General features: G+C 41.7%; 1 protein-coding gene across 2 annotated transcripts; it reads left to right on the top strand.

The window, feature by feature from the left end:
* Positions 1 to 441: 441 nt before the first annotated feature.
* Positions 442 to 17,025, top strand: LOC136478119 (uncharacterized). 2 transcript variants are annotated; one of them, XM_066476451.1, is made up of 19 exons: positions 442 to 2,043; positions 3,602 to 3,687; positions 3,775 to 4,143; positions 4,239 to 4,322; positions 4,399 to 4,848; positions 6,436 to 6,502; positions 9,565 to 9,757; positions 9,889 to 9,992; positions 10,123 to 10,335; positions 10,570 to 10,811; positions 10,890 to 11,096; positions 11,168 to 11,395; positions 11,467 to 11,520; positions 11,686 to 11,751; positions 11,842 to 11,979; positions 12,086 to 12,139; positions 14,252 to 14,311; positions 15,493 to 15,858; positions 15,939 to 17,025. In XM_066476451.1, exons 1-19 carry the CDS (start codon positions 702 to 704, stop codon positions 16,104 to 16,106), a joined length of 4,491 nt encoding a protein of 1,496 aa, XP_066332548.1. In that variant the 5' UTR covers positions 442 to 701; the 3' UTR covers positions 16,107 to 17,025. The 2 variants fall into 2 exon arrangements, with proteins under 2 accessions (XP_066332548.1, XP_066332547.1); XM_066476450.1 differs by having other exon boundaries at positions 15,927 to 17,025.
* Positions 17,026 to 17,698: the final 673 nt, after the last annotated feature.

Genomic DNA, 17,698 nt, shown 5'->3' with positions numbered 1-17,698 from the left:
CGCATCTGTCTACCGATAATCTACTATCTTGGACATACTCCTAGGTAGACTGCCGACCATATTTCGTCGACACGGGCGCGGGCGCGGGCTGGGGCCGCAGACAACCGAGGCTACGCGCGGTGGTGCGGCAACGCTGGCGGCGCCCTGGCTCGGGAGCGGTAGAGAGAAAGGAAGAGAGGGCCTATACGTAACACAGGGCTTAACGCCAATAAGCACGTAGCCAAGCTCGACGTCAAGATATGGCGTCAAGGTGCCTGCCAAGTCACCGCCATGTCTGCGTCGAGCTCAAGACCTAGACGCCAAAATCTATGGCGCCGAGACTTATAAGCTCAGTGCCACCAATGATGGCGGCGAGCTAAGAGTCCAGATTTTAAAAGCTTACCTCAAGGGCATATTTATAAAAAAATTAAAAAAAAGCTAAAAAAAAAAATCAGCCTCCCAGCTCGCAGTCCCACCAGGCCAGCACCCTCTCCTCCATCCGCCCACTGGATCCGAGAGACCCACGCGAAAAACTCGGGCCGGAAAAAACTCGCCAGGAAAGAGAACGCTCGGAAGGGAAACACAGGCTCCGGCTCGAGACGAAACCCTAACCCTAGCTCCGCCCGCCCCTCCGCCGTCCCTCCTCGCCGGAGGTCTTCCCCAGCGACGCAGCCTCCGCCGGGGGCTACGGCGGCGATGCGCCCTTCCCTGTTGGAGGCGTTATGAGCGGGGAAATGGCCCGCGCCGAGGCCTTGCCCCAGGGGGAGGCCCCCGGGTTCGGTGTCGACCTGTATGCGCAGGCCACCAAGGCTGTGTCCCTGCGGACGCCGTTCGAGGGCGATGAGGCGGCGCCCAGGGTTCCCACGCTGCCCGCGCGTCTTGTCAGCTGGGCAGGGCCGGGGGACGCCCGGAAGAAGCACAAGAAGATTCTGCCTCCCCCTCCGGACGATGCTGCTCCCGAGCCTCCACCACAGTCACCTGTAGCCACCCCTGCGAAGGTTGGCTTGTGGGACCAGTTTGAGGCTTATTTCCGTCCTGTAACATTGGCTGATGTCGAAATGTTAAGACCAAAGCTCCCATTCGGCTACAGCAAGGTCGACTCATCTATGCTAATACCATTTCTGGGCAGTGACAAGGAGTTAATAAACCAAGCTGAGACATATGACGTGGCTGTGGCTGAAACAACCTCGTATTTAGGTGTTGGTGGCGAAGAAGTGGTCACTAACCGGGAGCGCGGCGTGCAAAGTGTGCATCTGGCTAGTCAGAAAGAGAGGAATGATCAAAGCGTCGAACAGGACATACATGATGTGGTTGTGCAACAAATGGTCAGTGACAAAGAGCTTAATAGGCACAGAGGGGGACAGGGCATACACGAAGTTTCTGTTCAGTTGGGAGGGAGATCATTTGGAGTGGATCAAGCTGGGAGCAGCAGTGGCATTGTGTTAGCACAATGTGTAGAGGAGGAAGGAATTTCACTTAATTGGCTGCTAGGAGCAACAGGCCGGTTTGTTCTCACTTCAGAGCGACCCAACAAGAAGAGAAAGCTTCTGGGTGCCGATGCTGGGTTAGAGCAGCTTGTTCTGCTCCCACGCGTAGGGGCTGAGGCATCTTCAAGCTGTGATGTTTGTTGTCTTGGAGAAAGTTCCATGGAGTCCAATAGGATAGTTAACTGCAGCAACTGCAAGGTGTCAGTACACCAGAGGTGTTATGGTTTGCATGCTGTGCCTGATGGGCAATGGTTGTGTGCTCGGTGTACATATCTAGAGTCTACAGGGTGGTCATTGAATGAAGATGCTGGCGGCATCCAGTCGATGCCTTGTGCTTTATGCCCAAAGGAGAAAGGGGCTCTTAAACCTGTTAAAGTGGAGCCTACTCGAATTGCGGGTGTTGGCCACCAAAAATTTGTGCACTTGTTCTGTAGTCTCTGGGCACCAGAGGTTTTTGTTGAGGACATGGAGTCAATGGAACCTGTACTTAGCCTTGAAAATGTCCAAGAGAATCGGATGAAGTTGACGTGCAGTATCTGCAAGATTAAGCATGGTGCATGTGTCCGATGTAGTCATGGTATGTACTCTACACACCATGTTTTCAGCTTCTGTTAAAAAGAATTGTGAAAAGCTGACATATATCTTCTTATGTTTCAGTTTATATGCTATCATGATTTAGGAAAGTGTATTCTACTGCTATTTAGCAAATGTACAATTTCTACAGCTGTATTAGACTATTTTTTTTGTGGGTTATCAACTGTCTTTCTTCAATCATGAATTCAAATTTGACCTACCAATCCATTCTGGTTTTCAGTGTGTAAAGGGCAAAATTTCAAAACTAGGTTTGACTTAACACGCTGAAGGATTTTTTCATAAATTTTAACTCTATGCAACTATGCAACTTTGATAGAATTGGATTGGATTTTGTTTTGGAAGGCAAAACTGGCACACACCAATTCACCTTTTTTTTGTAGCTATAGAATGAGTTTGAATTATTGTGCAATATTTGTGGAGAATCTGTGACATGGCTTTTTCAAGCAAGCAAATTTTTAACCTTTGTATCTTGTTTTTGAGTATCCGCACACCTATGCATGCATCAATTTAATATGCCAGCTTAGAAATTAGACGTGTTGCCAAGAATAAAGCAATAATTGATATTGTGTAGCCCACGGTTCAGTACAAATCTAAATCAAGTGTTAATCTGACTTTTTAAAGTATGGTGTAATTTATATGTGTGTGTATATTTATTTTAAAATATATGTGGTAGAATCTGGTGTTAATTTGCTTTTTGTGTTAATCGACCTTGTTGGCTTTGTGATAGTTTATTTATTCCTTGTTACTTCATGACTATCTTGAACCCATGACATGAAAAAATGCTTTAATCCTATGTTATATAGTTGCTTTCTGATGAGAACATTGTTATTTATTTCGTTTGTGTGCCTGTTATCAATTGGTATACGGAGGCTGACTGGGTCCTTTCTTAAAAAAACACTGTAATTTCTTTGCTTTTAAGTAATGGAATCTGATGTAGCCCGTTATGAAAAAAAGGAGAACAACAGAGTTATGATATTACATATATGCTGCATTTTTATATGCCAGCTAAATACTATCCAGTGCTCTCTGAGGAAATGCTTTCTGCATTTGTCATCAGAAAACTAGTTCATTGAAAATGTTGGTATTACTTGCCAACTTAATTATTTGTGGTTGCATCTTCTAGCAATGCTCTTCATTTGTTTGTGGGAGCCTTCAAATAAATGAATGCTTTCTGCAAATGATGCATAACCTGTTTTGGTAAAAAAAATTGTCATCCTGATGGATGTATCTTCAACAATGGTTTACAGCTTGATATCACAATTTTTTGGTACTCTGAGTTCCTTTTAACTTGAGAAATGATCTTTGTTGGATATCCGGCTACAAGCTAGTTTTCTGAAGAGCAAATCAAGATGGAATATTCGTATGTTCTATCTCAACAGTTAATCATAGTTTTTAGGATGGAAGCATGTCCAGTTTCAAACTCCTTTGATCTCCCTCAGCTTGTTTCTTCTAAACATTACGTGACCTTAGTTTTAACTAATTTCTAACTCAAAGGAATACGGTCTTTCAATACTTTTTACTAAGTTTCGTGTGGTTTTCAGGGACGTGTCGGACACCCTTTCACCCTATATGTGCAAGAGAGTCAAAGCATCAAATGGAGATATGGGGGAAATCCAGACACCCTAATGTTAGGCCTTCTATTCTTTTGGTTGCCATTAGCCTTACTGAGGTCAATATGGTTCACTTCTCTTGTTTCTTTGCTTCCCTTTTGTAGGTTGAGTTGAGAGCATTTTGCTCAAAGCATTCTGCAGTTGGATACACCAGTTCTATAGAGAACAGTAACCTTGCTTCTGAACAGAATCCTAGAAAATCTGGCCCAGACAATACCACCCTCAATTCTGGTAAAATTCCAATACTAAGGTTCACACGCAAAAACAAGGACAAATTCATCAATTGTGGAACCAGTACCTCTAGTTCTGGTAACCTAATCAGAGTCAAGACCATAGAGCAAGGTGCTTTAGCTAACACAGTTAGAAATGCAAATACTCAACCTATTCGAATCTGGGAAACAGGTGCTGGTCATCCCTCTGCTGGTGGGGATCATATGAGAAGTTCTGGTGATATTGCTGTAGTGCTTAGAAAGGTAACTGTTACCCATACAATATTTGCATAGAGAAAATGAATATCCTTCCTAACCATTGTGAAGTAAAAACATTAATACCTGCACTGGTTTTGCAGCTAATTGACAGTGGAAAAGTTAGTGTTAGTGATATAGCATCTGAAGTTGGTATTTCTTCGGAATCCTTGGAAGCTGCTCTCGTGGTACGTCATGCATATACCTTATGTTTGCTATGCCAACTTCATTTACAAACTATTTTGCTAAATTTTTTATTGCCAGGGTGAAACTACCACATTTTCCCATGGTTTGACACTGAAAATTATCAAGTGGCTCCAAAATTCTGTGCATATGCATGGTGCTCAAGGAAATGTTTGTAAAGGGAGCTCAGCGGTGGTGCAAGATAACAAATCAGATGGATTGGACACCACAGATACTGTTGATGTGAAAAATGCATTGGTCCTAGATCATGACAAGGGTGTACTTGTTGATGTGCCGGATTCCGCTGTAACTGAACCTGCACGAACAAGATCTAAAAGCAACAGTAAGGTATTGAAAGAAAATAATGCAACATGTGCAACTGGTGTGACTATTTTGCAAAATGGAAAAAAGAACATGGTTAAAGAAAGTTCTAATCCTGAGTGCTCTGCTAAAGAATTTGCAAACGAATCTACTCAGGAGTTTTCCCCAACCAGCAACAAAGATGTTTTAAAGGATGAACATGGAATATTGGTAAGAAATATGACTTTTGACTTTCAGAGCATTATTTCAAGCCTGGTTTCTTGCCTCTTAACTGGCTTTGAGCATGAAGTTTCAATGCATGGTTGGTATATTTTTCGTTATATATTTTTTTAGTTAGACTTAGCACGTGACCCTCATCAAGGACATGTACAACAATGTTGTGACTAGTGTTTGAACAAACGATGATAACATAGATTACTTCCCGATTAAAATTGGACTTCATCAAGGGTCAGCTTTAAGCCCGTATCTCTTTGCCTTGATAATGGATGAGGTTACCAGGAACATACAAGGGGATATCCCTTGGTGTATGTTGTTCGCTTATGATGTAGTGTTAGTGGACGAAAGCCAGGCGGGAGTAAATAGGAAACTAGAGTTATGGTGGTAGACCCTTGATTCTAAAGGTTTTAGATTGAGCAGAACTAAAACCAAATATATGAGATGCGACTTTGGCGGAGTTGAACAGGAGGAGGGAGATGTGAGTTTGGAAGGTCAAGTAGTGCCTAAGAAGGATACCTTTTGGTTTCTGGGATCGATGCTACAGAGGGATGGAGATATTGATGCGGACGTTAGCCATAGAATCAAAGCAGGGTGGATCAAGTGGCGACAAGCTTCTGGCATTCTCTGTGACAAGAGGTACCACAAAAGCTAAAAGGCAAGTTCTATAGAACGGCGATTAGACCGGCTATGTTGTATGGAGCAGAATGTTGGCCTATAAAGATTCGACATGTTCAACAACTGAGTGTTGCAGAAATGCGTATGTTGCGATGGATTTGCGGTCACACAAGAATGGACCGACCAATTGAAGAAAAGCTTGTCCAACATCGGTTGAGGTGGTTTGGCCATGTCCAAAGGAGACCTCCAGAGGCACCAGTGCATTTTGGAGTCCTAAGCCAAGCTAATAATATGAGGAGAGGTAGAGAAAGACCGAAATTGATATGGAGGGAGGCAATAAAAAGAGATTTGAAAGCTTGGGATATACCTAGAGATCTATGTTTGAATATGAGTACTTAGAAAGCAGCTATTGAAGTGCCTGAACCGTGGCTTGGGGCTCTCGGTGGGTTTCAACTCTAGCCTACCCCAACTTGCTTGGGACTGAAAGGCTATGTTGTTGTTGTTGTTGTAGACTTCTCTGATAGAGATCTTCAAGGAGAGTAGATATAATTTTTTTGTTGCCCCACTATGATTTTTTTTACTTTAAATTCTACTAGTCAGGTACCTTAATGGTTTTTTTTGGTAATATATAATGGCGGGATTAAGGAAAACTTGCCTTGTGTAATGGAACCATCAGTTGCCAGTGATGGAAGGCCCCCTTGACCCCCACCCCAAACACGCCCACCCACCTGACCTTTCCTCTTTTTGAAAGTTGTCTTATTTCTTTCCATGGCAAGTAGTTGGGCTAACTATATAATGAACTGATGTCATTAAGCTTTGTTCACCACTATCAACTGTCTCCCAATTTTTTGAACTTGTTGCACTCCAATTTATCTTGCATGAGGTGTGCTGTCTTGTCATTGTTTAATGGTCCTAGTGAAGTAATCTTTTATCATGGATGTAATTTGATTCACATTCTTGTGACAGATACTGAACGACACCTCTGGAAACAAAGACTTTGGTACTTCCACAGAGATACCAAATGAGAACCAAGGTAAATCTTTTGTGAACTTTTCTGACTTTTTAAGTACTTGATTTTAAAAAATAAGATCTAGTTTCTTTTGGGTGATCCTGCTTTCTCTAGGTTCTGGGTTATTTTATTTGGAAAAGCAAATAAAACAAATGAATTTCTGCACTGCCACTAAAAGAAAACTAACTTAGACCTGGCCATTCAAAAGAGGAACCACGATCAAGCAATGAAGATTTTATTATTATCTCACATGTTAATTTGGAACTACAACTCTTGAAGAGGAATCACGGTTCACTAATTGTGACTGGTTGAAAAGGTTGCCTAGACAATCTAGGTTTTAACTTTTGTCTGGCAGTGCTATTTTTTTGGTTAAATGTATTGTTGACGTCTTCCCAGAATCCCAGTTTGAATGGCAAGAATGATTGTTCTCGGTTGCTACTGGGACACAAGTGCTCTGGCAACTCATTGCCCTTCCACCGGTTCAGGAGAAATTATCATACCATTGCTAACAATTGTCATCCAATCACCCCATATCACTCAAAACTGCTGTGTACAAGAAGTACAAATATTCTGTCTGTGCCTAACAATATGTCTTGATTAAGATAGATGCCTGGTGCAAGCGGTAGAGTCTTACCGCCTGTGACCGGAAGGTCCCGGGTTCGAGTCGCGGTCTCCTCGCATTGCACAAGCGAGGGTAAGGCTTGCCACTGACACCCTTCCCCAGACCCCGCACAGAGCGGGAGCTCTCTGCACTGGATACGCCCTTTTAAGATAGATGCAAGTTGCTCCTTGTGCAACGTAGTGTGCCTTATTTGGCGGGCTAACTCACCTTAGGATTTAGGTGCATGATCTTAAAACTTTCAGTTGAAGCTTATGGCCATCTGTTATAAGGGTCAAGGTTGATGTAATTAAACTGCACCCATTAATATTTTTGCGTGTTCTGGAAAAGAATGTAATGCAGAATTAAACACTGAACTGAAAATAGGCGAAACTGTAGACATTACATTTGCTCATGGTGCTTTACTTTTTTTTTTTACAACAACAACAACAACAAAGCCTTTAAGTCCTAAACAAGTTGGGGTAGGCTAGAGTTGAAACCCAGCAGAAGCAATCAAAGGTTCAGGCACGTGAATAGCTGTTTTCCAAGCACTCCTATCTAAGGCTAAGTCTTTGGATATATTCCATCATTTCAAGTCTCCTTTTATTGCCTCTACCTAAGTCAACATACGCATCGTTCCAAACTCGATCCCTTCTTGTATGACCGTAAATCCAACGCAACATACGCATTTCCGCGAAACTTATCTATTGAACATGTCGTCTTTTCGTAGGCCAACATTCTGCACCATACAACATAGCAGGTCTAATCGCCGTCCTATAAAACTTGCCTTTTAGCTTCTGTGGTACCCTTTTGTCACATAGGACACCAGATGCTTGGCGTCACTTCATCCACCCTGCTTTGATTCTATGACTAACATCTTCGTCAATATCCCCGTCTCTCTGTAGCATTGATCCTAAATATCGAAAGGTATCCTTCCTAGGCACTACTTGACCTTCCAAACTAATATCTTCCTCCTCCCGAGTAGTAGTGCCGAAGTCACATCTCATATACTCAGTTTTAGTTCTGCTGAGTCTAAAACCTTTGGACTCCAAAGTCTCCCGACATAACTTCAGTTTCTGATTCACTCCTGTCCGCCTTTCATCAACTAGCACTACATCGTCCGCGAAAAGTATACACCAAGGGATGTCCCCTTGTATGTCCATTGTGACCTCATCCATCACTAAGGCAAACAGAATTGGCTCAAAGCTGACCCTTGATGTCATCCTATCCTAATCGGGAAGTCATCCGTGTCTCCATCACTTGTTCGAACACTAGTCACAACATTGTTGTACATGTCCTTAATGAGCCCGACATACTTTGTTGTGACTTTATGTTTGTCCAAAGCCCACCACATAACATTCCTTAGTATTTTATCATAAGCCTTCTCCAAGTCAATAAAAACCATGTGTAGGTCCTTCTTCTTCTCCCTATACCGCTCCATAACTTGTCTTATTAAGAAAATGTCTTCCATGGTTGACCTTCCGGGCATGAAACCAAATTGGTTCATAGAGACCCGCGTTATTGCTCTCAAGCGATGCTCGATAACTCTTTCCCATAGCTTCATAGTATGGCTCATCAACTTAATTTCGCGGTAATTAGTACAACTTTGAATATCCCCTTTATTCTTGTAGATCGGTACCAATATACTTCTCCACTCGTCAGGCATCTTGTTCGATCGAAAAATATGGTTGAACAGCTTGGTTAGCCATACTATAGCTATGTCCCCGAGGCATCTCCACACCTTGATTGGGATACCATCCGGTCCCACCGCCTTACCTCCTTTCATCCTTTTCAACGCCTCTCTGACCTCAGATTCTTGGATTCTCCGCACAAATTTTTTTTTTTGGTTGACTAATCCACTTAACTGTTGATTTTGATCATTCTGCTTCAGCGGACTCTACTTCCCCACTGCTGTGTTTTGAATATTAAGATAACTCTGATATTGCAGGAGTAATGCCAATGTTTCATCGCCCTTATAGTATTCATGATTTCATTTTTCTTTGTGGGTTGGAGCCCTCAAATGATCAAGTACACAAACAATTTGTGAAATTGAAGCATTACTGATCAAAGCTATCGATATGGACTGGCTTCTATTGGCTAAATGTCCATTGGAGGGAGTTCTGATGTCAACGAGAAGGCCGTCAAAGGGGACTGTGTGAGGGAACCCGGGGGGTGGGGGGTGGGATGGGGGGTCAGGATCTCCTTTTATATCCAATACATACAAGCTAGCTGCGCCATGCTGCTGTTGCTTCTAGCTACCAATGTGCTGTTGTGCGGGCTTAGCCCATAATAAATGCAGCAATTTCAGCTTGCGGTAGATCCTTAGGAATTATTCTTCACCTCTTTCATGAACCTGGATCATGTTGATCTAATCTTATGGTCTTGTGAAATAGAAGTCATTTGCGTCGTATTCGATTTGCATGGTATTCTTCATTCGTTTTCTTTTAGTTATTTACAGTTACGTGGGGTCTTACTATGTTATGAGCAGGTGCACTACTTGGAAGAAAAATTAATCACTTAACTGAGGTTGAACTGGGCCCATGCTTGGAGAAAGGAGTATCTTCACATGATCATTGTTTTGTTCAGGGTGATAATTGTAGAGATGGGGTATATTCAGTTGAAAATAGCTTCAATGCTCGTGATTGTGGTTCAAATTGCTCTCATGGACAGCCTTTTTTCAAGTAAGTTGCACATGCACATGTATACTCGATTGAATTTGTTTTTCTGCTGTTTTCACCGATCTGCTTCTTTAGTCCTTAACCAATAAGCCGCTGCTGGAAGCAGTTGTTCACCCCTCTCTTGCTGTATGCAGCTTTGATGATTCACATTCTTATATTCATCCATTCATTAAGAAAAAGATATCTCATCATTGGGACATTACTTTCAATCAGAATAAGGAAGCTCTGAATCACTATAGTAAGTACTTATTAGTTTCTCTAAGCTAATTACTTGTTAGCAAGTTTCAGTTTTTGCACCTTAATGTTGCAAATATATTTTTGCATGTCAAGTTTTAACTGATGTACTTTTTTCTTCTGTCCAACATTAGTACAAGAGTCACCATATCCTTCCCATGAGGAAATACCAACTGATTCCTCGGTAGAAGTAGAGGGTACAGCAGATACAACTGCAACAGGTCAAGTTTTGAAAGCAAGGTCTTCAAAAATTCTCGAGCATTCACCTGATGATGAAGTAGAAGGAGAGATGGTATACTTACAATCTAGGCTGCTTGACAATGCTGTTGTTCTGAAGCACAGATATGGTAAGAGTAATTTTTTCTCATGTACTTCAATATTTGAGTATAAAGAATGCTAAAACCTCTTTGCCTTCTCCATTGCTCTTGTTCCAAGCTTCTCACTTTTAATGCTGTCCATGAAACCGCCCCACAAATTAAGTGGTTTGATTCTTCAGGAACTTCAACACAGTGCATGAAACTTTCCCATGAGTGCAGCTGTCGTTTCATTAATTTCTTGAAATCGCTTCTTCTTTCGTGCAGAAAAATTGATAGCAAAGGTTGTCCAAAATCTTTCTCGCGAGCTGGATGCCTTCAGTAAAAGAAAATGGGATCTTATTTTCGTGAATCAGTTCCTTCGTGATGTTAGAGAAGCTAAGAAACGTGGGAGAAAAGAAAAGAGACATAAGGAAGCCCAAGCTGTACTAGCTGCAGCTGCAGCTGCTATTGCATCCTCCTCACGGAACTCAACCATGAGAAAAGATGCAAAGGAGGATGCACCAGAGGTTTGTTTGTGTTTTGATTGGCCAGTTGTGAAATTAGTACATGTAGATGTTAGAAATCTTACCTTTTCTTGCGTGTAGAGTTCTCCAAAACTTGTTGCTGGATCTTCAAGGGTTGGGCAACGGACTTCTTCATTGCCATGGATTAATGATTCATCGAAGTCATCTGATAACAAATTTGGAAGTTTTCATATGCCAATTTCCTCGAAAGAAAATGGGTTACACTGTGATGTATGCATGCGAACTGAAACTCTGTTGAACCGAATATTTGTCTGCTCCAGATGCAAGGTGATTTGGATTTGTTTTAAGTTCTCATGTCTTATACTATATTTTGTTCTTAACTTGGACTTTTTTAACAGGCTGCTGTGCACATAGATTGCTACAGAAATCTGGAAAATTCTATTGGGCCCTGGAACTGTGAACTTTGTGAAGATCAAGACATTTCATCAGAAGCTGCAACCGTTAGCGATAAATCACATTGTAATGGCAAGAAGTTACCCTTTGCACAGTGTGGCATGTGCCACGGCACATCAGGTGCTTTTAGAAAGACTGTAGATGGGAAGTGGGTTCATGCTTTCTGTGCTGAGGTAATTATAAATAATAATATCCTTTTAATGGTTTTCTTGTTAGGTCCTATAATTTTTCAAATATTTCGCAGTGGTTGTTGGACACCAAGTATGTAAGGGGACAAGATAACCCTGTAGAAGGAATGGTATGTAAATCTGTTCGCTATTGTGGCTTTCTTTTAGTTTTAGTTTATCAGAAGTAATAGAGCCTTGGCAATTGTTTTTGCTGTTAATTTGATGACAGTATCTGATTCTGTTGTGACATTTCACTTGTACCATCTCATTTTTTGGCTGTTCAATGCTACTATCAGGAAAGCCTTGTAGAGGGAAAAGACACTTGTTGTGTCTGCCTCCGCAATGTTGGCATGTGCTTAAGGGTACATTATTCTCCATTCCTTCTTATCTAACCTAGACCTGGAAAATCGACAACTGAGAATCTTGCTAAATTTGTCTCTTCCAATATGCAGTGTAGCAGTGGGGATTGCAACATTACTTTTCATCCTACTTGCGCTAGAAGTTCTGGTTTATACATGAACACAAAAGGGTTCGGTACTACACCACAACACAAAGCATACTGTGGTAAACACAGCGTAGAACAGAAAGAGGTAAGGGGTAATAAGCTATTTTTGAAGTAATAATCACTCTGATCTGTATGATGCTTGTTTTGCTATTACTTCTCTCTCTTAACATCTTTCTGGAAATTTTGTGCAGGCTGATGCGCAGCAATATGGACCTGAGGAGCTCACGAGCATGAAACGAATGAGGGTTAGTATGTCACATTTACCTTATATTGTTTTCCTGTGTTTGGTAGCATAGAATGTTTGCACGGTTACTAGAAATTTAATGCAAATGCTTCTATAGAATGTTTCAAATGCTCCAAGCGTTTGAACATCTACATTTAGCTGTCGTTCTATTTTATTTAATCACTAAACAATTATGGCCATTGGTTCTCTTCAACTATTTATACAGCTTAACATTTGCTCCAGACAATGGCTTGTAATGTTTTTTCTTTCTTGAAGTATCAGATGCAAGAGCTCATTACTCACTGCTACTTATGAAGAGATCAGTCTGAAACCAACAAATTATCTTTAGCTACCTTGTGAAAACTCTGTGGTTTGCTTGTATCTTTTGAGTTAGCTATTTACAGTTTGGGTATACATTATGCTGCCACAACACTTCATGGGGCAGATCAGTCATTATTCATAGAGGCAACAATACATGTAGGAATTATTTTTCTTATGCAACCAACCTCGTGAATTCCTGTACTCATGTGACATGCACTACATGTTTGTTTGGATGTTATTAAACACTGAGTGAAGTTGCATAAAGTATCCTTTTAGACTCTATATCCTCCTGACTCCTGTCCCATGATTTTCGAGAAGCTTAACTTATGTAAGTCTTGGCATCTGTATGGCTTTCATAGGATTTCATAGGTATATGGTATACCAGATCTTTATCCATAGATGCTTTTTTTTGTGTACGTTTATACTTGTCTAAAGTTGGCTGAACTTTATATTGGGCAAGAAGGAACATTGTAAAAGTTTGTATGCATTTACTGGCTTGTTTTTTGCAGAGTGGTTTGTGTCTCCACTCTCCAGAGCGTTGCTTTCTTGCCATCATGGCTTAATAGTGTTTCGCCATACGTTAGTAGGGGTGGCAAGTGGCAACGGTGCGGGGACGGGTGAAGCCACAGCTCTGCTGCAATCCCCTAACTTGTAGCCCTGCCATGGCCCCAAAATGTATAATGGGGCAAAAGCTCACCCTGTCCCCATTCCTGACAGACCCCTGATCCCCATTGGAGCCCCCACAGAGCTTCAAATGAGTAGCAATAGCAGTGCAAGGATTGGGAATAGCGAGAACAGAAAACACGTGTAGCAAGAACATTTATAACAAGCAAACTTGAACATCAAACACATAATTTTTTTGACAGCCAATAGAACAACAATCACTTCAAGCCAACAACACTGCAGCTCTGCAATTCACATCATATTGGCAAGAATTGGAACAATAAGCAGGGAAATCTTCAATTCGCACCACACTGCATCAAGAATGAAAACAACAAATAAGCAAATAATCAACGGATGGACTTGGCTCTTTGGAAAAGATCCTGTGCCTCAGCATGGATGGACCCACCGGATGCGCTTCGCGTCCTGTGGAGCGATGGCTGCTTGGAGTCCATAGGGGCGGAGACGAGATCGCCATAGCCCCATGGTGTGGAGATGGACAGATGGAGGATGCTGGATCCGGAGGGGATGGACTGCGGCAGGATGTGAAGGCGAGGGCGGTGCTGAAAAGATGACGAAGTGAAGTGCTGGCTGCCTGGTGTCTGGTGGGTGCTAGCTTTGGGCGTTCGACGTAAGGGTTAGAAGATGCTGGGCCATATCCTTCGTGGGCCAGAGTCATACAGAAACACACATAATTTCGGAGCGTCGTGGAGCTCTGTGGTGAGAACATTGGGCCTGGCCCCGCCTTGAGATGATTTCGGGTCCCTGCCCCTATGGCCCCGCAGGGGAAGTTCTGGCCGCGTCCCCGGCCCATGCAGGCTTGATCCGCCGCATCCGCGGGGACTTTTTTGCCATCCTTATACGTTAGGTGGAAAACACAATGCACAATATAATCACAGTATCAAACATATTGCATAATTATATATTTATATGAAGATTAAATCGAGGATTATAATGATCTCTCCTGCTATCACAATACTTTAGTACATTTCTGTACCGCTCGCATGATTCTTGCATATACACTTGGCTAACTTGTTGGACATCTATGTTACCCGTCATTACTGGGTGTTGTTACTAGTAGAAGTTTTGCTTTACAAAGGATGCCCCCATTTCTTTTATAGTTCTTATAAGTACACATATTATCCTTTTGCAGGTTGAATTGGAAAAACTACGTCTGTTGTGTGAGAGGATAATTAAGAGAGAGAAGGTGAAGGTATGTTTAGTTTGCAATTTTACAACTTATGTCTTGCCTTGAAAGTTGAGCTACATATGGCCATGCTTGAATTAGAAATACTGGATGGACATAATGTATTATTTTTCCCCACTGATTTGTTTTACTCAACTGTTGCAACCTTCTTCATATGTGGTGCTTTCATATGTCCAATACATGTTGAAAAAACCAGAGGATGGAATAAATATCAACCAACCTTTGACCAATCAGAGGTCCTTAGTCTAATTTGGTAGATTTGTTGACTAAGGGCATGGGTTGGGACACTTGTTGGCCTTGGACACAGAGAAGTGGTGCTATCCGCATTTTTTTTTTTGAAATACGCCAGGAGCACTGGCATCATGTAAGACTGTAACTGGGCAACTACGCTTGACCGCGCGCTCAAGCGCAGTTGAGACTGCCTGAGAAATCTCAGAACGTGTCTACTGCGGCACACACACTATACACACACCCACGCCAACAGCTCTGGGGAAAATCCCCGGTGCGACACCTACTGTTTGCCCGGACCAGGAATCGAACGTGGGTGGGCAGCCTGGCCACTGCCAGCGCTACCACTGAGCCAAGAGCTCGTTCGCGCTATCCTTAATTTACCCAGTTTGTTTTCATAACAAACCCAGCTACTGACAGCTCAATGACACCACCATGAGATTGCGTCAGCAATTCGGTATCTAGTAGCTGACACCTTAGGTCTTTGTCGGTATTGCAATATCCTTTTTTTTAGATATAGGGCCTTAGTCCTTGCCTTTTATGATGGCACATGTGGGAAGTTGAATTTCAGCGCAGGCCACTCCATGTCATGGAGCTTAATCAGCTGCATCAATGCAGCCCCACATGTTTAGTTCATCAACGATTTCTTTTATTGCGTATGCAGTTAAGCCCATTAATGGTTCTTTGGTTCCAAATAAGGCAACTGTTTATTAGGTCAGTTTTGGACTTGTACATTACTTAATTTTAAAACTATATACTGTGAATCCAGACAGGTTTTAATGTTTTTGATAAGGTAGTTGGTTATTGCATTAGTTTCCGGTGCTCAGTCGTACAGATGAACTTACTAGTTGAACTGAGTTTTTTTTTTTTAAATTGTATTGTGAACATTAACCGGATGTCTCCGTCCACATACCTTTATCTGACTTCATGACCTAACACTCTGTTGTTTATTATGTCAGAGAGAGACGGTTATGTGTGATCATGACATACTTGCCAAAACAAAGGACACTGTTATTTTCTCCTACCTTGCGTGCGGAGCAAGCTCAGAATCTGCAACTACTTCAGTTCATAACAGGTCGTACAGTGGAGCAGCGCAAAGATCTGATGATGTCACAGTAGACAGTACTATCTCTGGGAAGAAGACCATAAGGTTTTCTCTGAATAACAGAGATGCTGATAGAAACACAGCTGACAGCTCAAGGACATTGATATCATTCAAACGCAAGTTGAGTGAGAGGGGACCACGAGCTGGTAAGCAACTTCCGCAGAGGCCAACTGCTGCAAAGAAACTAGAAGATGAAGACAAGAAGACAACTGATAAGAAGGTTTGTACCTTCTACTCCTCTTTTTATGTTTCTTTTCCTTTCCCTCAGTGTACTAACATGTGGAGCAGATAACGATGCAGCAGAGGGAAATGTTTCAAAAGGAGCTCGTTATGACATCTGATCAGGCTTCTACACAGAATCAACTCCTTCCTAAGGGATATGTTTATGTTCCTCGGGACTCTTTATCTAAAGAGAAGCTATGGAATCGAAATACACAGCCCCATAATCCACAGGAGCCTGGTGGATAGGATCAGTTGAAATCAAGCCGGTTCATTTCTCTCGAGGAAGGCCATAAAAAACTTGTGCAACCTTGTTCTTTGCAACTGAAAACAACAAGCGGCAAGCAGGGCTGGCCAGTTCTATTGCCGCAAGGGTTACAGCCAATCCGTGATCTATGTTGGACCCAAGTTGAAAAATGGTGCAGACTGAGTAATTTGTGTGAATGTATGGCGTGGCACCATAACAAGAAGGCTGCCCCCACCCAGGTAACTCGAATGATCAGCAATATGGGTGAATTGACCTACCTGTGCTATACCAAAGAGCGTGCCAACTGCAAATATGAGTTTTATTAGTGCGCAGATTTTGTAAAATTGCCCTGTACATTCTTTCCTTTGCAAATGCTAGTTTAGTTGTGCAGGAGAAAAGGAATTATAAATCCTTTTTTGGTTGGATAAGAAAAGAAATTAGCTTGGTTCTTTATCATGGTTCAGAAGAAAATGCAGTGGTGCTTGCGAACAACATTGGGCAGAAGTGTTTGCTTGATACATGTACTCTGTAAGGATGGTGAAGGTGCCAAAAATAAGGTCATGTCACTGCTTTTCGGCAACTATTTGTTGGTGCTAACTGGGAAGTGGTATCGTACAGATCGAGACACTGTTTTAGCTAATTGTCGCCGGTGGCTTTCCGAGAGGCCTTTTGTTTTCGGGAAACTGTGGTCTCTTTACTGGTCAACTGGTTTTTAGATGTCAAGATAGCAACAATGTTGAAATTGGCCTGTAAGTTCTTAGGTTGAGAAGGTATGATAGCTGATTTTTTTAAATTTATATATGGGGGTGTATTGTATCTGAGACAGGCTTTTTTCTGCTTGCCGTCCAGATTATAACCTTGGTTAGGCATGTTTAGTAATTTGTTCAGAATGTAGCGGTTCATGTTTTCAATTCTTTTGCTCGTTATGACTCCCTCTGTTCCAAAGTATAAGATATTTTGGCTTTTTTAGGTTCATAGCTTTTGCTATACACTTAAATATATATATTAGATGTATAGTAAAAGCAATGTATCTAGAAAAGCAAAAACGTTTTATAATTTGGAACGGGGAGTACATACAAAATTCATTTCCAAATTATAGGTCACATTAGCTTTGTTATGGCAACCATTTGTGATATTGGTAAGTTATAATACATGTGGTATTAAGACATTTCATGGAAGATTTAAAGAAACTAATTTGAATTTATAGATGGTCTATTTTCTTATAAATAAACTCTGTCCAAGTTTGGGAATTAGACTTAGCACAAAACCCAAGTGATCTATATTTGGAACGTATTGGGTACTTCCAATAGTTTTGTTGTGAAAAGGACTTGGAGACGCCATATTCAGCTGTGGCGATTGTTGCAAATACTCACCCCGTTCTTAGTTATAGCATTTTATTAGTAAATTTCTCTAGTTTTGATCTCGATTTTAGGAAAAAAAAAGTAACATCCACAAATTTAAATAAATGCACTATCAAGATGTAGGTGTTGATGTGTTTTTTCTATAAACTTAATCCAATGGTATACTTGGCTGTTGCGAGGATGTGAGTACACTTGTGCATGCGGAAAAATAGACCTAAGGGCAAGCTTGAAGA

The sequence above is a fragment of the Miscanthus floridulus genome, chromosome 8, assembly GCF_019320115.1.
Source record: "Miscanthus floridulus cultivar M001 chromosome 8, ASM1932011v1, whole genome shotgun sequence".
Classification (NCBI taxonomy): domain Eukaryota; kingdom Viridiplantae; phylum Streptophyta; class Magnoliopsida; order Poales; family Poaceae; genus Miscanthus; species Miscanthus floridulus.
The sequence above is the reverse complement of the archived record's forward strand: the minus strand, read 5'-3'. Positions and strand labels throughout refer to the sequence as shown.

Coding starts and splice junctions, on each gene's coding strand:
- LOC136478119 (XM_066476450.1), top strand. CDS start 702: ATGAGCGGGGAAATGGCCCGCGCCGAGGCCTTGCCCCAGGGGGAGGCC. Junction 9,758..9,888: donor CATGGACAGCCTTTTTTCAA/GTAAGTTGCACA, acceptor TGCTGTATGCAG/CTTTGATGATTCACATTCTT. Junction 15,859..15,926: donor AGAAGACAACTGATAAGAAG/GTTTGTACCTTC, acceptor CATGTGGAGCAG/ATAACGATGCAGCAGAGGGA.